The sequence below is a fragment of the Rhynchophorus ferrugineus genome, unplaced genomic scaffold (assembly GCF_030347505.1).
Source record: "Rhynchophorus ferrugineus isolate W39M unplaced genomic scaffold, kcgeb_rfMv2 rfM9, whole genome shotgun sequence".
NCBI classification, from domain to species: domain Eukaryota; kingdom Metazoa; phylum Arthropoda; class Insecta; order Coleoptera; family Curculionidae; genus Rhynchophorus; species Rhynchophorus ferrugineus.
In genome coordinates this window covers 25,323,332-25,346,767 of record NW_027472588.1, presented here as the reverse complement: position 1 = coordinate 25,346,767, position 23,436 = coordinate 25,323,332, and the positions used below count along the sequence as shown (strand labels likewise).

The 23,436-nt window shown below is 31.2% G+C and overlaps 1 protein-coding gene across 1 annotated transcript; it reads right to left on the bottom strand.

Annotated features, from left to right (window-relative positions):
* Positions 1-1,484: 1,484 nt before the first annotated feature.
* LOC143202016 (uncharacterized) lies at positions 1,485-20,327 on the bottom strand. The gene is made up of 6 exons (XM_076413285.1): positions 20,187-20,327; positions 11,594-11,822; positions 6,163-6,258; positions 5,572-5,780; positions 1,921-2,119; positions 1,485-1,860 (listed from the first exon to the last, which is right to left on the bottom strand). The coding sequence occupies exons 2-6, from the start codon at positions 11,803-11,805 to the stop codon at positions 1,722-1,724; spliced, it is 855 nt and encodes a 284-aa protein (XP_076269400.1). The 5' UTR covers positions 11,806-11,822; positions 20,187-20,327; the 3' UTR covers positions 1,485-1,721.
* Positions 20,328-23,436: the final 3,109 nt, after the last annotated feature.

Sequence of the window (23,436 nt, the reverse complement as noted above, 5' to 3'; positions counted from 1 at the left end):
GATGATTGAATGCTCCAGGAGACATTTAAGAGAATTTTGGAAGTCGGTAAGGACGAGCGGTTATCCGGAAGATTTGGTTGAAATGTGGGATCAGTCTATGAAAATTGCAAATCGCGATTACTACAGGGCACTGTTGGACTTGCTTGAAATTTCATGGGAGCTTGAATTGGAATGCCCGCTATGAGATTTAGAGCTATTCGTATAAAATATGCTGGCGGCCCCCTGGCCGTTGTTACCCTTAACAGGAGAGAAGCTCCAAGAAATTAGACTGGACAAGAGAAGGACAGTGAATTCTCTTAGAGAATTAACGTACGGATGTAATTATAAAGGGTTAATTCCTGTTTTTCAAATAAGGCTCGCAATAATATGTTTCGAATGGAGTTGTTAGGCATATGATGACTCAGGACAGGTGACTGACTTCAGAAAGGAGGTCAAGTCTAAGGAGGATAACAGAGCAAGCGTAATCGTATCAATAAAAGAAAGTACCTGTGATAAGTAAGGAGAGAGATGAATATAAAACCGGACAAGCTAATTATTGTGGAGTATCGGAAGGCACCCGGCGATATAAGAGCAGTATTCTGAATACCATCAACGGATTTGAGGTGGATTTAGGCCACAACAGCCTACAAGAAGCGAGCCATAGTTTAGATTAGGGCGGAATAGAGAGGAATATACTTTTTATGGTTTTCCGGTCGGCGCCTGTGTGTCGTTTAAACGACTAAAGTAGCATTTACAGGACTCTGGATCAGTGAGTTCTAATTTGTAAACTTAAGATTGATGTGATGCTTCCAAGAGAGCAGCTGAAAATAAGAAATTTATACTGTCAACAGTTTTGATAGGAATCCGATTCAGAGAGAGGGATGGAAATGGACGCAGGTACAGTTAGCCTACGACAGAAATGGATTACAGAAAACTTGGAACAAGAGCTCAAAAAGCTGGTGGGAGAGGACCAGGAGGGAGACTGTTAAATGTGTCTTGAAGGAGCCTTTCTCCAGGGTCTAGGAACTTAACCAGGCAATAATTGATTATATTGTACATAAAAAATCGGTAGGTAAAGCTCGAGAGAACTTCGTTACTGTATCTAGGGCACTTAGAAAAATTTAGTCACAATATTTATGGATAAATAATTATAGTCTCCGAAGCAGCATTGTTATTACGGGATAGTATTACTTCGACGGAATAGCTATATTGTTATGGCATGAAAGTCAATCAGCACCAAATCAGAGTCGTAAATTACTCTGTATAGTATTACGGTAAAGGCGTTGATATAGATATAAAAAAAAAACGACCATAAAATAAAATATATTTCCTTCCGTGTTTAGTTATGAATCTAAAACGTCTTCGGATCAAATCAACTGAAATAAACAAAAATTTCTAAATTGGTCCAATAGTACATACACAGTTCACAGTACATACACACGTACAGGAATATTATACATACAATTATATAAAAACCATGTGATGAAAATAAATAAAATAGTAAATTACATTGACATTTTATTTCCATAAAAATTCTTCAATAACAAATCACAAAATTCAGACTGTTCTCTCTGATACAAAATCGGCATAATTAACAAATAATATATCAATACAAAAAAAATTAACAATAAATATTAACAACATGTCCGATTTAAAGTTAATTTCAGTTTTACACTAAAGAAGAATAATTGACGAAATGAAAAATACTTTCTTTTCTAACAGAAACAAATTATTCTATGCAGTTACTCAAAAAATTTGGCAGGGAGTAACTCGGAATCAGAGTCTATTTCAGCTTCAGATTCGTCGATATTGTCGTCTTTGTAAATACAGGCAGTATAGTTGAGATCACCGTTAGCATCACAATATGTATTTAGCAATTTTCTATAGGAGAAAAGAGAGTATATATTAACTATAATAATCACATTTAACTGAACGAATTACCTTTGCAACATTAAGTAATTATGCTTGACGAATTTTATTGAGTCATCAGCGGGTAGAACATCGCAAGGTGACATCCAAACCAAATTTCGCGTACCCTCGTGTTTCCTTGAATCTGGATCGAGAGGGAATTCAATTTTATAGAAAAACTTTTTTGACATCTCCTCTGTTCCCATATAGTAGAGAGCCCACTTTGTAACACCTTTAACAAAGATTATAACAATTTGAGTTATCTGATTTAAATTAAAGAGTTTACGATATAAACTTTTGAAGATTTAAAAAGTAAGTGTTATATTTAACAATATTTTTACTATGGAAAGTTAATTAAATACACTTTCATTTGTTTTAAAAAATTCAAAGTATCGAAATAATTTCCTTGGGGGTTAGGATACTCTTCCAATCTAGCCTCTACGTTGTTTCCATATAAACAAGTCTACAAATCCACTGCCTATAATATTATACCTTATTTTTTAAAATTTCATCTTATTAATATTGACGGCTTCAGTGCCGGCACTAATTCACTTTTACAGAGAGGCAATTTCATATTAATATGCAACATTTATTACTACTGTTTTTGGAATGACCACGCCAGGATGTATAAAATCGCCCACAATAGAGATATTGGACGCATTTCAGTAATATATCTTGTTTTAGATTAACCTGGTTTGTGTTCGCCTGATGAGCTTTTTGAATAGTTTTGGTTATTAACGTTCTAGAGTTATTGTGTTTACTATTCATACAACGAGGCGCTATTGCTTTAGGAACGCAGTGTATTTTAAGAAGCCAAGTTTAATGCAGTTCTAGTTAAAATTGATTTTTTATACTTAGCCATAAGAGATTTTAACAAATGCCAACCCAAAAAGTGCTCCTAGCTTGAACCTAATTACTGGTGAAGTATTAAAAGAACTTCCAAAAGAAGCCAAAGTAAAACATTATAATCTCATTAAAACATCCTTCAGATATAAGTATATCCCTAAGATATGGAATGACAGAGATGTAATATTAATTTACCATTTTTTATAATCAAACCATGCAAACCTACTCAGGATAATAGCATCATATATATCTCAGACCCATATCGTTTTTACATGTCATAACAAAATTACATGAATCAATATTTGTGAAGGGATCAAAATCTATAACAGTAGAAAAAGTTAACTCCCTGCACCAAATCATATTTCAAGAACTCCACTTGACCATCGATCAAGTCCATATTATTGAAAAATCATTCTCAAAAGCAAAATCTGCTCCATTGTCTTCTTTGATTAACTCCCATTGTCGTTTACGATTTCAGACAAGTATGATATGACAACATACACAACTTTAATTAAAATAAATTTTAATTATTAAAATTAATAGTTAATTATTTTCTAACAGATCGCACTTTAGCCTACGTACAGCCATCGAAAGTAATACAAAATAATAAGATAATCACGCACAATATGCATGGGTGTAAAAGAACTCTTGGGTGTAATCGTTTTTGTGGTAATTTAAATACTGACTTTCTTTATAATTTAATTCAAATTCATAACGTTTGCTTCACTTTTCTACAGATTGTAATGAAGATCACCTGGAGATAACTGTAAGGGATTAAACTAAGGATTAAACAGAAGATAGTTTACATAACTTATGGGGATTTATAATAGATGCCTGGTGCCATACAATACTAGTTCTGATGCATATTTTTAAATCACCCAAATTATCACTGGTAAATATAGTTTTAAAAAGTGATTAAAGTCGTTCTAGTTTCCAGGAAAAAATTGATCGTGGCAATGGTAGCGAAACCAAATTTATGCAAGCATACGTATACACTAAATGTAATTTAATGCTATCAAAAATTTACTTTGATTTATTAGTGATTGGCTGTAACTTGCATCGAGAATCCTCAACCGATATATATGGAAAATTCCTTTCTTTGGGATATTTTAGAATTTTGTACATACCGTTAGAATAGTTTAAATCAACAAGTTAATTTGATATAGAAAATACATTAAACAGTAACAAAAATATCTAATATTTTCCTATGGGTACACGGAGCGCCCATTTTTTTCTTATGTAGCGGCTTTTGGGTACTAAAATTATAATAAGGGCCCCACTATTTGATATTTTATTTCATACAATTGGGATATTGATACATAGTACAGCTAAAAATGGTTAGCACCTTAATAAATGAGAACATTATAATGATCTTAGTAGCCTTTACATCATTAATCCTTTAAAATTACGGCATATGGTTAAGGTAGTGCAAAAGTTGAAGTACTGAGAATCACTGATATAAGAGTATAAGATGGAATCTACAGTAACTAAATAAAGTGTACGGAGAAGATGAAACGTTACAGACCAAAATATAAGCCTTATAAATCGGCGATTAAGGTTAATTGTGAGTATATTAAAATATAACGCGATTTCAAGGTCTGAGAAGTAGTCGTATCCATTAAACTAAAATTCCATTTAGTTATAATATTCATTTGGACAAGGATTTGTGACCAAAAATCAAAATGTATTAAATAGCGTGACAAGAAGTGAATGGACTTGAAACTTTCCTATATTTATTAATTTAGGTTAAGTTCAAAGCTTTACTCGGCAATTGGAAAATATTCCCGAAGAATAGTAACGAGGAATGGTAATGGTATTTAATATTGTTCTGTTCCTATTAGTCTGTGTTAAACATATGAGTTTAATAAACATTTTAAATATACGTTTGTTTGGGAAACGAAAGCCTTTTATTAATGGACAAATCTAATACTAACTGTGAAACACACGAAGATGGTGGCCAGCCATAAAGGACCAAATGTTAGCTATCTGACCACAGCAATATCTAGATGGGTCGCATTCCCACTGTAATCTAAGAAAGCTAAACGATCTTTATTCCTTACTTACCTAGTCTGAAGATATATAGAGAATCGCAGGAACAATTTCTTATGCTCGTTTTCTCCATACCCAATGTTGACGCTAAGCTACATATTGTGTCGTGTTACGTTTTATAGTTTGTTTTTCATTAATTAGAGGTAGTAATCAGAAATTGCAAAAAATATATGAATACCAACTTTTTCGAGTCATCCAAACATCATTTAAAATTTTTTGGAATAGTATTTAAAGCGTTTCACAGTAAAACTCAGTTTAAATTCTCTAGATTCACACCACACAATACCTTCTAAGCACTTTATTAGTTTACGATGGAGATAAATCGTGAGAATGTAGTTTTTGATTAATTTTTATTGAATTAAAAAAAGTACAGATAAGCTGTGTTATGTCAAAAGATACATTCATGATGACAAGGATGAAAGAACCAAATGTTATCTGCCCAGCCTATCAAAATTTCTAAAATAGCAGGACTCTTTTCATCATCGAGCAGTGGGAGAGCTGTTTACATTACCACGCGTTCCATTTGATTTTAACTAACGAATTATCGAGTGTCTGCTGTATAAATAACACTACAATTTAAATAAATGCAACAAGATACATTATTTATATAAATATTGTTTACACTTAATGTTATTCCTGTTCTTCTTAGTATTCCGGAACAAGGAGCGAAGGGATAAAACCGCAACTCTTAATGTAATTACTTTAAGAGGGGCCCGGGCCGGAGTTAAAATATCTCGAGATAATCAGTAATTTCGTCTACAATATTCCGCGAGACGTTTTCTTTTTTACCTGTCGTATTATCCAACTCCCAAGTCAACCTGAAGTACTCGTCATATGCATGAATAATCACGTAAATGTAGTGGTAGCTTTTAATTCCATTAAAATTCTTCGCCAGAAACTTCTGCTTCCCTCTGGAATAGAAATTATTCCTGTGCTTTTTGGCGCAGTGATTTTTCAGTTTCGCTATGTAGCCACTCCATGTGCATTGGTCGTACGTTCTGAAATTAGTTTAAAACTATAGAACCATATGGGAAACCCTAGCTCCATTATGTTAAAGATAAATGAATATGATTTTTCATTGTGTAGGAAACAATCAATATAAATTAATTATGTTTAATTAAGCCTAATACTAAGTCACAACACGATGCAATAAAATACCTTATACACCTATCATGTTCCCTCTATTCAATATTAACATTCTAATTTTTTTCTATTATTTTCTTATACACACTTTTGAATTATTTGTTGAAAAATTTTAATATATATTTTAAACTAATGATTATTATAATTATATTATAAATTAACGACATAGATAATTCATTTAAATTTATATTTAGCGTTGGTTTACTACTGTTGAAATCTTTTTTTAAATAAGCTTACTTGAAAGGGCAAAAAATTGGTCCATATCTACAGTTCTTCTCGTGTGAGGCTATCGTATCTCCTTTGGCTGAGTAAGTGCACCCCATGTTGCCATATCTGAAAGAGAAAACATATAAAAGTAGCTTGATATCAACATGATGCAACTTATCATCATATATCCGTCACCAAATATCGCAATAATATAAGACTATAGGTTCTTAATTTTGTTTAATATCTTATTCGGTGTTGCGTTTTCCACATAAAGAGTTGATTTCACCACAGAAATCTGTAAGGAATTCGCTCACGTTTAATTCGGAAGACATATACAATATGATCAGCGTCTCTCCGTTGAATTATTTCTCAATTATGTACTGTTTGTAGCATATTAATCTTAATCTACTTCTCAACTTTGTCATATATCATTGCAAGACACGACAGCAACAGGTAAATCATATTTTAAGACTTCTAAAATTAAATATCAGGTTCATTTACACAAAAAACAATAATATCCTTATACTTATGATGTCTAACGGTATTCGCTATTACCTAATAATAATCGGAAAATTTTATTTCTATGATATTCTTGGACAGAAATACACATGATTTGTACTATACATGCCAATCGGTTTACTGTTTCCGCTGAAACATGTACTGGCTTATATATTTTATCTACACATACGATTGAAGTTAACTTTCCAGTAATATTCTACTAACTTACGGTTTATTAATAAATATTCAAACCGCGAAATGACTCACATAAAGTAACTTTTTTTGTCGTTTTGACGGATGACGTCATTTCGCGACTCAGCAACAGTACGGTATTGACATAGAGGGGATGGGAACAGAACAGAACAGATACACAGTGTATATATAAAGTAATAAATTAATAAATAACTTAAAATTAACAACAAAAATAGGGGGACACAAATACAAGGCTACAAACACAATCATAACGAAGTAGACACTATCCAGACAACATACATTAGCACCCATACCGTAGTGGTAACGGTTATCTGGTAAGTCACTTATTTTAGAACAGGCTATATTCTATTCTATTCTATCTATTCTATTCTATTCTATTTTTCTAATACGATTTGTCCTTTACTTTAAAATAGGTCTCAGTTTCGGCTATCACCTCTTCATTCGACGAATTTTTCTTCCCAGCGAGCATACTTTTGAGATCTGAGAACAGGAAATGGTCACTGGTGGCCAAATCTGGAGAATATGGAGGATGAGGAAGCAATTTGAAGCCCAATTCATCGATTTTTGCCACCGTTTTCACTGACTTGTCACACGGTGCATTATCTCGGTGAAACAGCACTTTCTTTATCTTCAAATGCGGCCGTTTTCGACGATTTCGTCACTCAAACTGCCTAATAACGCTATGTGATAGTCGCTGTTGACGGTCCTTCCTTTGTCAAGGTAGTTAATGAAAATTATTGCACGGGCATCCCAAAATATAGACCCCATAACCTTGACAGCCGACTGATGCGTCTTCCCATGCTTTAGAGCGGGTTTATCGTGTGCAGTTCACTCGCATGACTGTCGATTGGACTTCGGAGTGAAATGATGGAGCCATTTTTCATCCATTGTAACATACCGACACAAAAACTAGGGTTAATTACGCTTGATCATCTTCAAACACTGCTCTGAACATCAAAGCTGTTATAATTCACTCAAAATGTTATAATTCACAAACTATTGATTCGACAGCTGTCAAATTTATACACGCATATTTTGGGCGTTAGGGCTAACTAAAAAACATATGGATTTAATTCTAGTAGCGCCATCTATGTGTCAGGTCGGGGACTTTTCAATTGATCTGTTTGGCCCCCTTTTCAACTGCTCGGAAGCTCAATCAGCAGGAAACGGCCTTGTTTTGATAATTTTTGGTCATGGTTTTCTAGGTTAACTTGTTTCTATGAGGCACTAACACTGTTGTCAAAAACTGACAAATTTGCAAAAAGCCAAGTGTTGTGTAAGATGAAACATTCACTGCAGATTTCCTGCCGACACTCTCAAATGCTGGAGGGAAATGGCGAACCGATATAGCTTTTCCATAACATACGGCAGTTTAACTGTTTACTACGCTGATCATTTATAAATTGGAAGTTCCATATCATTTAGACATACTGTTCAATCGAATAGGTATGGTGATTTAGCACTATGGTGATTTGGCATCAACGAAATCGACCCGTTTACAATTAAAACAAACACTGTTATGTTTTTTTTAACAACTCTTTTCACTTTAACTTTAACACTCACAAAAAACTATCAAATCAGTTGAAATCAATTCAAGTTTAAAGAACTAAGGATATGTCTTATCCATTGCAAGAACAAAAGTGAAAAAATAAAGAAATCATATAGTGTCTGCTACTATCCGAACTCACCATAGGCTACACGCAAATAAATTCTTAAAATTAAGATATAATTCATCAAAGATATTCCAAAAGTTTATAAGATTTTCCACGTTGCAGATCATGATCAAAACGAACGTGTATTATGTATTGGACAGTTTGGACTATTTGGGGATACGAGAATCAATATATTTATTATACACTAATCATAATTAGTATAACAACATATTGTAATTATTGAACATTAACCGTAATTAACTTAGCTATCATTACAGCTAATATCTCCTATTGAGAGCGATTCAAATTTGTTGAAAAATAACAAGCAATATTCAATTGATTCATGGACGAAAAATAAACGGATATCAAATTATGTTCCGTAATTTGTCGAAATTATCAATATATTTATTATACACTAATCATAATTAGTATAACAACATATTGTAATTATTGAACATTAACCGTAATTAACTTAGCTATCATTACAGCTAATATCTCCTATTGAGAGCGATTCAAATTTGTTGAAAAATAACAAGCAATATTCAGCGGTTGATTGATTCATGGACGAAAAATAAACGGATATCAAATTATGTTCCGTAATTTGTCGAAATTATATCATCAAAATATTCAAATTGTTTGACTTAATTAAGATATAAGTATTCTCGAGGAATTTTCCATTCAATTTCATTTGAAAATTGGAGTCCGTGGCAGGGGCCCTCTTTATAATTTACTAAATGAAACTCTTTGGAAATTATTAATTTTCATACCTTGTCGGTCATTGTAATATCGAGGAGGCCGTTAATAAACAAACGAAAAAAGATAAAAATAGCTTCACGGTAATATATTGATGTTTTATAAAGCCATTTTAGCTTTTTTATTATATTTTATACTATAATTTTTATTGATTAAGTTTTGTCTGGATTGAATCTACAAATTCCAGATCAAAATTAAAAATAAATTGTTAATAAAAAGAAACAAAGACTACGGATCTACAAGGTTCAAATCTACCACAGATCTTATTAAGGCCTCATTTAGTTAGCCCGATTAAAAAATCAGCTGTGAATCTTGCTAAACGACACAATCAATTGCTTTATATTCTGAAGAATGCAGGTCAGTCTAACCAAAAATGTTTTTTTAATAGTAAAAGTTAACAAAACATAAATGGAACCTTAAAGTTGGCAGTCATGTTAATTTCTCTTCACTCTTCACTGACTTATTACGAGATCTCCAAAGCAATACACATATTTTTTAAAATTTGGCCTAAATAAACATAACTCATCAATTCGACGTCAAAGAGTTTTGCGAAATTTAAATAAAAACACTTCGAAAACACAAAACAATTTTAAGACAATGCTTGTGTCCAACAGCCTTGAGAGGAAATATACAAATGTATCAATTAGGTCGCCGATCTAAAATCTGCATCAGAGAGGAAGTTTTTCTGGGTGAATTGCCACCTGGTGAACTTTTTATAGTTTGGCGTTGTTCAATATATTGTAATAGTGTTTGTTGGCATTTGCTATGTTATTATTATCAGAAAATGTACATTGCTACATAAAATTTTTCACTCAAAATTAAGCTCCCTCTTTCAGCTGCTCGGAAGCTTAACCAGCGAGAATATGGCCTTGTTTTGATGATTTCTTGTCATGGTTTCTAGGTCAGCTTGTTTCTATGCGGGTAAAGTCCTCATGCAAAATTCGCCAACCTGTTCTAACTGACTACCTGACTGTTCTAACGGATTTGCAGATAACAGATATGTATATATAGGCTACTTAAAGCATCTGCAATTTTTATTGACATATGTATCGATTGTCAAATATTTATGGTACATTGATCAATACTTATTTCAAATTTAAAATAATAATGGTCTTAGGAGCATTATCTTAGATGTATTTTATAAAGAGATACTAACAATGCTATAAATTTATTAGTATTTTAAACCTATTGCAACTTTGGTTTCAAGAGGTTGGCGCAACATGCTTAAGGTGCTTATGCACAGAGTGGTTATGAAATAGAAATATTTTATGTGTTAACTAAGTTGATAGTAGGGACTTACTTTCTTCAATTAAGGATAAATGTCAAATAGGCCGCCAAGGTTATCATATTTATTTTTCCAAATGTCTGATAGAAAGTTTTTAATGGACTAACCATCATTGTTGGTCACATATGTAAATTTATATTTAGGACAGAGTACCCTTTATTTGGGACATTTCAACCACCGCGGTCGTACCTCTCTCGAATAATTTCCTGGAAAAGGGTACCCAGGGTTTGTAAATCCATTTATAAATCCGTTGATGTAATGTTCTTGGAAATTATAATATTCCCTCAAGGAGCGGTTGTATAACCCTCCACGTTTCAACAAAGTTAGAGCTTCGTATGAAAAATTTATGTTGAAGAGGACGAGTTAAGAAGACATATACCCATATACAAATCTAGTCCTTGATTCACTTTCGCTGTAGATAGTTGAATTAATGAATTAGTAATATATTTTATATATATACTATTTAGGCCTAATTTTTAGAAGTCAATAGTTCATTTAATTATTATAAATACATTAATGCAATGTAAATAATAAAGTGGCTAACTGCTCTTGGAAGTTTTATATATACAAATATATATAAGTTCATATAGTATTCCATTGTAATGATTATAACGTAATTGAAAATAAAAATTAATTATACTCATATTTGTTGCTCTGAAGTTGCACCTCTGAAAATAATCTTACTCATGATACTTTTATTATATCGTTCGATGATGTAGTTATTTAAACTCAGTAATACTCTGTTGACTACTAAAACTTAATGGAAATGGAAAAGAATGTTGAATTGTGAGTATCTGTGTATATATATATATATATATATATATATATATATATATATATATATATATATATGAAACATTATTAACTTTATAAATTGTGGCCGAATTTCGACCACAGGGCATTCACTAATCCACTTTAATTTCCTCTACTAAAATTCGCATAATCAAAATATTTTAAGTTTCTCTTTCGATTAAACATGTTAAAATAAAATTTAAAGAACACTAACTCAAAAGTTATATAAAAATTAACCACCATTATGAATAATAATAGTGACACTTACCTACAAGGTAACTGAATTCGTGACGCTATGGCTTCTAATGTGAAGCTACGCGCCTCGGACTTAGGTCCTCGACATTTTGGGCATTTCTTTATCCTGACAAAACACTGATCGCAGATGCTGTGTCCTGTCTTGCACTGACGTATCGGAGAACACATATAACTATCGCATACTGGACATAGAAGGTGTTCCTTAATCACTGAAAGGTCGTCCATTAGCTAAGTCTAATAGTCTGCAACAAAATTCCTAATTTAGAAAACAACAAATCAAGGGTATTTAATATTGATAGTAATAATAATAATAATAAACGTTGTTTCAGCCCTTTGCTTGTTTTGAAAAATCACACCATTATTACTACTATTGAAAATATCGGAGCTATTAGATAGTTATCAGTTGTTTCGAACAACGACGAGTTAAAATATGTATTTGATGTTGATATTATTTTTGGTACATTATTTTATTTATATTCTAGAGATTAGAGAGAGTTTTGTTATTGATGCGGCAACACTGCAAAGTTTTGGCATCATAAATTTAGATGACGTGAATATACTGTTTTATTGAAGGGACAATATATCGAAAGCAATTGAACACATTAATAAGCTTCTAATTTTTATGTATTTAATGTAACAATAGCCAGGCTAAAGAATCGTCATTTTACTGGCGATAGATTCAGGATTTTGAATAAATGGTTATGTACACTAAACTGTAATTTCTTACAGAAGTAGTACTAACTTAAAAATAATCATGTTTTTCTTAATCTTTCTACTGCTAATATATAGACAAAATATGATTATATGCGGTAGATGGGTAAGCAATTGAACTAAAACATGTTAAGATTAATAGCCATGTGTTAAAATTCGCATAAGCATTCGTGTCAGTTGTCAAGATAGTGCCTTTTGATTTCCACATCAACCATGGAACCAATGGGCGGTGTCAAACTAGTAAATGTAGTAGAACCTATTTCATCCAACTCAATATATCAGGTGGTGATAGTTAAAATATTTTCTACCTCAAACTCTCGATTTTTTAATATCTGGTAATGATTATTACCAGTCGTTGCGGACTAACTTACAATCTGTCTCTATCGTGACTTAAATGTGGGTATTTATCTAGGAAAACCCATTGGCCCTTGCTCAGTATCTAGTAAAATAAAAACTAGTTGCACGTTTGCACGTTTGAGTATTTTTAGTATTTAGTACGCTTCAATAGATAACTACATTAGATCACACTGGTTGGTTCTCTAAAGTCTGTATCCTAGTTTAGTGTTACCCAAGATTTGAAGCACTTCGGTGTCAGCATGGGAATAGACACTTTCCTTATATCTTGTTGCGAATCTCTTTTATTGCAAACTTTCTCATTAAAATTCATACCGTAATACTTAGCATTATTACTGTACGGGATAATAATATTATTCATATTTATTAGTACATAAAAAAAAATTTATTTGTAGGTGAATTTAATATGCACTGACTTATTCTGGCTGACTTTTATTCTCAATGTCTGGATCTTACTTATATTATATCTGGCGTGTGGCAGTGTTCTGGTTGCTTCTTCGCTATTTTCTCCAATAGCAACATAGTACCGTCATCAGCAATTCTAGCTATAGTAACATTCTCTACTTGCGACAAGAAATCAGATGTAAGCATGTAAAGAACACTAAGCGTATTTTTGTTTAACCTGAAACATATTTTCATCAAATTCATTATAACGTATCATCAAAGTTTAAAAGCTCAACGTATTATATCGGTAGCATTTTATGGACTTTTTACATGAAACTCTTATGCCAGACTTTTTATAGGCGTTCGCCATGTACAAGAATATAGCTGAGCAGACATTTTTCTACTAGCACTCTTGTTTAATAATGTCTGAAATTGTATAAATCTGATCAATTGTGAAAATGTATGCTCATAAAACCAAATTAATGTGCAGGTATTAGATTTTTTCTGTCTATGATTGGTTTTAACTTTTTTAACAGAAGTTTTTCAAATTCTTTATATATTACTGGTTGCAGTAAAATTAATCGGTAAGATTTTACATCATTTGGTGCTTTTTCATATTCTTATAACTTCAGTCATTTTCCAAACATTCTGGTCATTTTACAATTCCCAAAATCTAGTGATTTTTTTGAATAGATATAATTTTTTATAACTTTGGGTACTTCTTTTGGTGTAATTGGTATTCACGTCCTGTTGGATGCATTACGTCCAAAGTCAGTTTCATTTGAGTTAAAGGTTTATTCTAAAAGATCGGCGAATCCTTCAGCTTTTTGTTCACTGTTGCTAATTTTATCGCTTTAGGGCTTGGTGACTTCCAGAAGTAAATAGTCTCTTTCCTTGCCATCTGTTAAATATTGCAGATAGTTATTTATGGATTAATTTCTAATTTCCAATATTCAACTATGTATTACTGTTTTTAACCTTTGTTTTATATTGTTTAATCTGCTTTTATTTTCAAGTCATCTATTTTCTTGATATTTTTGTTGGCAGTTTTCATTTTTCATTTCATGAAATAATTTATTCCTTTGATGTTCTTGGCAACAACTAACTGTTGTTGATAAGTTTTTTATGCTACGAAATAACTTCTGTTAAAAGAAGTGACTATCAGCACGAACTGATTTATATAAGTAAAACTAAGTCCATTTAACCAACTAAAATATACTGACATGGGCGTGTTATTTTTTATAAAACGCAAATAATTAGTTTCAATACTAATTAATGAAAATATCTTAAATATTTATAGGTACTTTACTAAATATGTTATACTATGGTACAAACAATCCATTATTCTTGCTTAAATCAGATATTCCTGGTTTCTTTCTATTTGACGTATTTAATGGTCCCATTCGGACAACAAAACACCCATTTTCCTTTCAAATAGAAAAACGCCCTCGTTTAAAATCTCTATACTAAATCACCGAAATAACACCATTTTCGTCGCAAAATAATACAGAATAGAAAAAAACCGGACAGATAAGAGTGAACCTGTTAGCAAAAATTCGGCTACTCGTTTATCTTCTCTCCCAAAAGGAAAGTTGCTCAAGTTTGGAAACAATAACTTTAATGGCGGAGTCGAACTTTAGCAGTGATAAACTATACAGTCAACGGATTTCCCAAAGTTTCATTTTTTTCATTGGAAAAAAATTTAATTCTTCCTATAGTCGAGGAGATATATTTCGTGTGCTCATATTTTTCATTGGCTTTAGTGCTTTCTGTTAAACAAATATTTAAAAGGAATATTACCTAATATTTCACGCCTAACTCTCACCACCAATAACATATATAACAAAAATATCAGATATGTCAAATATGACACATAAACAATAAAGACATGTACGACCAATATAATTATTTAAAGTCATCCTACAATAATCCTTTTAAGGACGTTTAGTTAATTAACATTTAATTTTCGGGGTACCTCTCAACAGGACTTAAGTTGATCTATAACTCATTATTTTTGTCACCTATTTGAAAGAAACATTCACATTTGAAATATTGAAATTTAAATGCACACTAAAACACTCCAAATCTGCGAGTTGCAAATTTTTTTAATGTTTTTTAGGCACCTTTAGTTATGTCTAAAGTATAATTAAAGTAATATCGAGGTAATTAACACTGTTGATAACATTTGAGGTGAGTCATTTGCTATGTTCATTGTGCATATCAGTCCTTAGCAATTTTGTTTGTTTTTTCAATTACCAAATAATTAAAGAAAATTATGTTCAAAATAATGTGACACGTTCAGTCGTATAACAAGTATAAGTGCATAAAGTTAGTATATGCTTCTATGAGATTCAAATGCCAAATAGACCCAAGAAAATGGGCTTTTAACTAAAGTCACTGAACATACACTGCTGCTAACTATTGACTATATATTTTCGTAATAAAAAGTAAAATATTAATTAAATTGAAACCAATATTAAATATCTGATTCTTGTATAACAGAGTTATAGGACTATATTTAACGAGGATAGGTGACATATATTTGATTGGACAATGAAATTTTATCAAATTTTTACAGCCTTATATGTATGTTATAGCAAACATATATGGACTTGATGATATCTCTGTAGTTAAGTAAAGTAAAAAAAATAAGCAGAGATATAGTTTAAAAATCCATAAAATAACTTAATATGATAAATCATGTCTAAGCATATGCAAGAAAATTAATAGCATTATCGGTGTATAATTTAAACCTTTTTATTGTAGTATATTCAAATTATCAACATTTTTCAGTAGGTTGACCATCAACCATAGACCAAAATATATGTACTATTTTCTACATTTTTGTGACTAAATTATAATCAATATTATATTGCAATAATATATCATGTATCTGAGACTGAGACTGAAGACTTGAGTTTCTGGATGTACAAAAAGCCTTAAACAAGTATGCAAGAAAAATCTTTACACATTAAAACAGCCAATGCACATCATCTCACAGTAAATTACACAGATACTTTCTTAAAATCATTACACAAACATTTTCAAAAAATCAACAAAGTTGCTACTCTCTTATCAATTGTCCATCATTTTGAATATAGACGTTTTTTATGATCATCAAGGGTAATAAACCACCAACTGTTTATTTCTTAGGATTGGCAATTTTAGTAATTGCTTATTTATTGAAAGTAGTCCTAAGATTTTAAAAATTAGTTTACAGTTTAAAAAGCTATTAGTTTACAATTCAGGTCGGTTCTTTGTGGCATTCTTATAATAGTTACAATAATTCATAGGCTCATAAACCAGGAACGACCGAACGATTCTAAGAAAATGTGCGTCAAACTGCAAAAAAGGTCAGAGTTTCACGTGAACAGAACAGACCTGAACGTCCCAAATAATAATATAGCATACATTACCGGATTTATCAAATAATATACTATGTGAATTGACCAAAAAGTGATCGATACCCATCAAGTTCAGCATTGCAGTGAGAATACTTACAAAGTGAATAAAAAAATACTGGACATCGAATACTTAAATAAGTTAATAAAAAATGAGTAACATGTATGAAAGAGTAGTTAAAAATTAAGCTGGCAATTTTGAGAAAACCAAAATTAAAATAAAAATTTATTCATCTTTTTTTTTCCATATTTACATAACTAACTTTAACTAAATGATAGTCCATATGTTTTGTTTTATTTTTCAGTTAGCTTTTTGTTTCCATACTTATATCCGATAGGGCCCTTTTTATGCTTTTGTTGAATTTATATATATAATAAAATAAAGAAATAAATTTATTAGCATATATATATATATATATATATATATATATATATATGCTAATAAATTTATTTCTGAAAATGAAATTAGGTTTTATTTATAGGAGGCCACCTTGATGAACCCAAAATTTAAATAAAATTAAAAATTGTTATTGTCTTTTATTTGTACTAAATATATTCAAATAACTTTAACTAAATTGTAGTTTAGGGTGTGACTAAAATTTGGGCATAATAAATTATAATTTATATATTTGGTTGGAGTTGGAGCAAAATTATTATAGTATTTACCCAGCTTTTTCTTGGTTTTGATGATGGCTTCTTGTAAAAAAAAGTATAAATCAAAGAAATAAGTAAAAAATTAGATAAGCAGCACAACGAAAATTACTTCAATATATTTTATAAAATTCGAGTGTTTGTCTGTTTAGTTGTCCCAACTTGCTGAAAATCTTACAACACATAGGCAGATATAGAAATGTAGTGATGAATTTAAACATACTTTGTCGATAATTCAAAAAGTCACTGATTTTTCAAATGACCCTCGTATATAATATCGATACCACCTGGTTACGCACGGTTACAAACCGTTACAAAACTTGTTTGTATCAGAGGAGAATATTGTATAGTTATGATTATGATATTATTATTAAACATTGGCAAAATATTATTACAAACTATGCGATATTTAACAAGGCACTAATAATTTTTGATTTCGATGGGATGTACTTAAAGTTCAAAGTCAAAAGTGAGTTCAGGACAGAAGAGCTTCCGTAGGTTTTATTTTGTTTTTAACATACGATTCATCTATATAAACGACATACGAAATACAATGGAAAATAATTTAAATCTGAGTTCGAGTCTTCGAATGAACTTTAAAGTCTTATTCGACTTTTTCCTAGACTTCGAGAGACAACTAACAATAACCACCTGTAACCGTTTTTATTTATTAGCATAGATAATAGCTAAAATATAATTGTCTTAAAACATTGCTTGATTGCAGAATGATTTGATTCTTTTACTAAAATATGCTCCAGCTACTAATGCTGTCTGAAGAAGCATTCAAAAAACAAAGGAAACGATTCTCCCGTAATTCCAGTCTTCTACGACCTATTGTACAATGAATGCATTCAAGAAAACAATTTAAAACACTGAAATAATATTTTTATAGACAATTTTGTGGATCAAAAATCACAATTTAAAACAAGGTTCACTCTTTATTATTATTATTTATGTTACTGTTTTTAATCGAAAGAATATAGTAAATATTTGTTTTATTCACTTGATTCTAATTTAATTTCCATAATATAATTCGGAATATTTGGATCAGTTATATGAAGACGCTTGTTCCCGTAATAGTAACAAGACGCAAATTAATATGGTATATTAAAATTTAGAATAGAGCTGATAATTTTTCGAATTGATTACCTCTTTCGAACTTAAAAAATTTAAATACAAATCATAATATTATTTCTTAGGAATTTGTATAGGTTTTACATTATTCTCTAAAGGAAGAATTTTCTTTACTATATTTAAACTATATTTATTAATGCTTTTATAAATTAATACGGAGAGCCAAATTGATCTGCCTATTTTCCTTTTAAATCTGCATGAAGAATTGTGAGATTTGGCATAAAGTTGAGTAGAGTAGTTGATACATGAAGAAGTGTGTAATCCTTAAAAGGCTTCTTCTCTATTTTTCTGAAGGCTTCCATCAATATTGCCGGGATAGTGTTAATAGTTGTTTTATTGATGTGTTAACAGAGTCGGATGTCTCTATAATATTTATTGTCAATCGTAGTTTCCTACAATATAGGAATATGCTAATCATCCTTATATTATATGTTTGCATATGAAACCAAAAAGTTAAACAAAACAGTGCAAATTTATAAAAAGCCGATAACTGGCAATTTGAATTGATTTTAGGCTCGTTCACTGATAACAACAAAAAATGTAAAATGAAAATAATTGTATAGCAGGTGATTATAAAATATATTCAAATGTCATCATGCTAAAGATACAACTAAAATTTTTAAATTAGTTAACTATAGAATAGCTTGCCAACACATAAGTAAGTATTGCAAATTCATCGCTTTATCGATCATGAACTTGAATATAAAAGAATAATCAGTCAATGGAGCAAACATGCCTAAAAATTGTGGACGTCCTAATAATATTGGCTATTCCCAATAAGATCCAACGTATACATTTAGCTTATTGCGGTACTATTTTTCTAATTAAATTTCATTGTAGTTTCATAGTAATGTTTTCTTTTTTGCATTAAACAGGTTTAAAAACCTTCAAGAAGTTGGAATTTTATTGATTTTTGCATTCTTTCCAGATCTTCAATTTTATATCCGTCGATATCGGTCGATAACTAAATATAAATATGAAAAACTTTAGACAAATGAGCATGGTTTAAGTAGATATAATATGGTAACAATTAAATTCAACCTATCTGAACGTAAATCAAAAATATTTATGTTGCTATTAGTTTTTATTTTATCCAAAATGTAGTATTAAAAAAACATAACTGAAAAACAATTATACTAAACACAGAATAAATACAGAGAACCGTTAATGGGGCTTTTTCAATTTTTATAATTTTAATTTGATAGGGATCACAGGGAGGTATATATTTCAATTTCTCCAACCGCATCAATATATACGATATCTAATGAAGTAAATCTACGCTTGAAGAGTTGACAATAAAATAAGTTTAACTTAATTATTATTCTTCTACAAAAGAGGTATAATAACAAATTATACCGGAATTTGGAACACTAAAATCACTAGTATCATTTAATAGCAAAACAATTAATAAGGTTACCAACTATGTTAAAATATGGAGAAACATGAAGTACTTTGAAAACAGAGTAAATCTATATCATAATATTATCATAAATTACGCTTTGTCAGAGATTTCTCTATAATATTTTATTTTGAAAATAGAGTAAACTAATATCATATTATTATCATAAATTACTCTTTGTCAGAGTTTTACCTATTCTACATTATCCGTCATTGACATATCCATAATGTTTTTAAACTCTGGATTTGCCTTATTGTTTTGTAGTTAAAATATTTTTAATATCACGATAATCGCACATGTTACAACAGTTGTTATTCAATACTTTAAAATTTTATGTGTCAGATATTAATTAATGCATGATTCAAAATTACTAACGGTTTTTCTGCTATTACTAAAATATGATATGATTATTAGAAAGTTGGATACGTTTAAAATATATAGGTGCCGACATATATTTAGTAACGAGTCATATATATGTTTCGTTACTGTTTTTAAACAATATAGATAACATGTTTTATACATACAACTGATAAAATTTGATAAAAATCAATCAATCTACGTGTCGTCCTTACCTTACATAAAACGGTCTGAACTGAAATTGCGGCCTAATAAAAGCCGACGATAGTCCACAAATCGTACACGTAAAACTCCAAAACTACAACTAAAGCGTGTTCACACCATCCCGTTCGACCTCCCAAGAGACCACCGGGACTTGTTTCGGTCCTTCGTCGTCCCTATTCTTCCTCGCTCCGGTCCGGCACTAGGATAACGGTCGTGGATTTATTCTAATTCGTCGCCGTTAGACGGAACGGCTTATTAGGCAGGGAGCCAGGTAGAAACGAGCAGCGTTTTTGTACGTGAATGAAAATATGTGCTAAAACGGTCGGGGAACCTGGTAAGGTTTTGGTAGTGATTTCGTCGATAGGGTCTTATCTATTGTGTTCCGTCCTTGACGGGCTGAGCATCTCGTTCGGTCTGATAATGACGAGTATACCGGGGCCAGGTGATACGTTATGTCGAGGAGCTCGCATTTGATTGTAGGAAACGGTAACACTCGTTAATGCATAGTGGGTTAGTTTTCCTGAAGGCAGTATTTTAGTCTGAAGGCAAGACTTTTAGGATTTCTTTCAAGAGAAGTAACAAAAACAAACAATATTTCTACAATACATTAAAAAACTGTTGTATTGTTGCAAATACTTAATAATTAATTCTAGTCTATATTATTTATTGGGATCATATGCATATTGCTCTACACAAATATAATATATTATCTATGACCATATATCTAGAGAACGCGTTTTTTTTTGTTAAAAATTTGGTTTATTCATCAACGTAATCTAAATCAAAAGCAAATCATCAATTATTGCAGCGCCGCTCAAACATTTCAATACCACTTTTGTAGAACAATTTATCTTTTGCTTCAAAATAGGCTCCAGTTTCAGCGATAAGCTCTTTATTCGAGCGAAATTTTTCAACGGTAAGCATTTTTTTTGACGTCTTCGATCAGCCAGTAGTCACTGCGAATCAAATCTGGCGAATATATGTAGTGGCGGTAGATGTGGGTGCTATTCGTAGTATTTCTTTGTCATATGCGCCCATTTCTTTGCAATTTTGACCTCCAAACGATCCAAAAACTTTATAATAATTATTAACTAAAATTCACTGTTGATAGTATTTCCCTTATCAAAATAGTCTATGAATATTACACCACCGCACATCCCAAATTGCCGAGGCCATAATATTTCCAGACTATTGTTGTGCTTTCGGGCGCTTTGGGCAAGATTCATTAGTTACTGTCCAGTCATATGAAGATCGTTTTGATTCCGAAGTGAAACCACGTTTCATCTATTCTCAAACATCGACGGAAGAATCCGCTTAGTTGCGTTTAAACATGGCCAAACACTGCTTATAATCATGTATCAACACGTTTTTGTTTTTGGTCAATATTGAGCAAACGCGGCACCCACTTTGAACAGAGCTTACTCACAGACAAATGCTCATGCAACAAAGAAATAAAACGTTCTTTTGATAGCATTACGGTGTTAGCTAACTCACTCAAGTTCACTCTTTGATCAATCTAAATGATGTTATGAATTACTAAGAAGTCAGCAAACGACGGTTTTATTATTTTTTACAATAGAGCGGAGTCCTTGTAACACTTTTCAGGCCAATGCTTTGCTTAAACTGTATTTTTTCCTTTCAAGAAGCAGAGTAAAATTAAAACTATTAATTGTTTGTCATTCATTATATTTAAAATACCAAAATTAGAGTAGCACAATAAGTGACAAACTTATGAGTACAGTATCATGAAATTTTAACAGCTTTCTTCTCTTCTCAGCCATCTCTGTGTTAGGCCCGGGACTTTTCAGGCCTTCTATTAGGCTTTATTATGAGGTCATAACTTTTCATAGTCTCTTAAAAGTATTCTTATCATTTTTTCACTCTTAAAAGGCATTCACTGAGAAAATTTAATACAATATATATATATATATATATATATATATATATATATATATATATATATATATATATATATATATATAAATTGATGACAATATTTGTCATAATAGGGTAGGTGACTATTTTCGAAAACTGTTTTACTTTACCCAGAACTCTAGAACTTGTACTGAACAAAATTACCTAAATAGACAATTTTTTATTGAATATGGGCCAAAATAAAAGAATTTAAAGGATTAAGAGAAAAAGTTCCTTGAAAAATTATATTACATTCAAAACTAAAAAAAATTAAAAAATATTTCCATAGGTAAACCCGCATATTGGTCAAGCGATTCAGATAAATTCCATGACCGACTGGATTTCTACATCATTAGAAACATTTGAAGCAATGAAGAAAATTTAGAATTAAACCGATTGAATAGGTTTTGTAGTGCTATTGGAAGAAAAAAATCAACTTGGGAGACCGGATACAGACTTAGGAACACCTGATGATTTTGAGGACTTGGACTTGCCAATAGTGCTAGTGCTGATTATTGCATTGATGCTGTAATGCTAGCCATTGAAGATAACGACAATCAACCTAAAATTTACAAACAGCTATTGCCGAAATACAGTGCTGGAAAGAAAATTGCCATATCAAAATGAATAAAAATATCAGAACATTTTGATTTCACCAACAAAATGTCAAGAGTAAATACAGAGAAATATCTTGGCATGACCCTTGATATTAGACTCAGAAAGCTACATATTAAAAATCTGAAGAACTCAAGCTGAAATATAAAAAATGTACTAGTTATTGGGTAGATATCCAGCACTGTTAGTAATTAATATATTTTTACTTTATCAATAAGTCTTGAAACAAATGTGGACTCACGTGGCAAAGCAATAAAATAAGTGTAGCGCCTCTGAGGCATGTCGAATTTTACACCCTAGAATAACGGCCTATAAAATACCCAGAAGAGTTATCTCAGAAATTGAACACGTGTGGGGTGCCAGCAGTGATGTCCATTAAACGGTAACGAAGATCTGGCATCCCCGAGACTTTGATCTCGGCTACTAATGAAGCGTACTTTACCATCGACTGTCCGAACTTCCTTCAGGTAACTTAATGCCTCTCCCTTTTATCTATTATATTTTTATTTTTCTTATAACTTCAATAAATAACGGCCGCAGCATTTAAACCATAACTGTTTCATACCATCTTACCTCCAGTCACCGAACCATAAATCCCTAAAAAAAGGTTTCAAAACAAGTTATTGCAAAGTATTGTTAATGATGCCTGGTACATTCGTAACGACAATCTGAATAAGGTAGAAAATATCGATAACATTTTCATAGACTATGCCCTAACACATGAACAGATGC

Bases quoted from the DNA above. Each gene is read 5' to 3' on its own strand.
- LOC143202016 (XM_076413285.1), bottom strand. From the start codon at position 11,805: ATGGACGACCTTTCAGTGATTAAGGAACACCTTCTATGTCCAGTATGC. The intron at 5,781-6,162 runs GTAAGCTTATTT...AACTAATTTCAG, and splicing joins CCAATTTTTTGCCCTTTCAA to AACGTACGACCAATGCACAT. The intron at 1,861-1,920 runs GTAATTCGTTCA...TTTCTCCTATAG, and splicing joins AATTACTTAATGTTGCAAAG to AAAATTGCTAAATACATATT.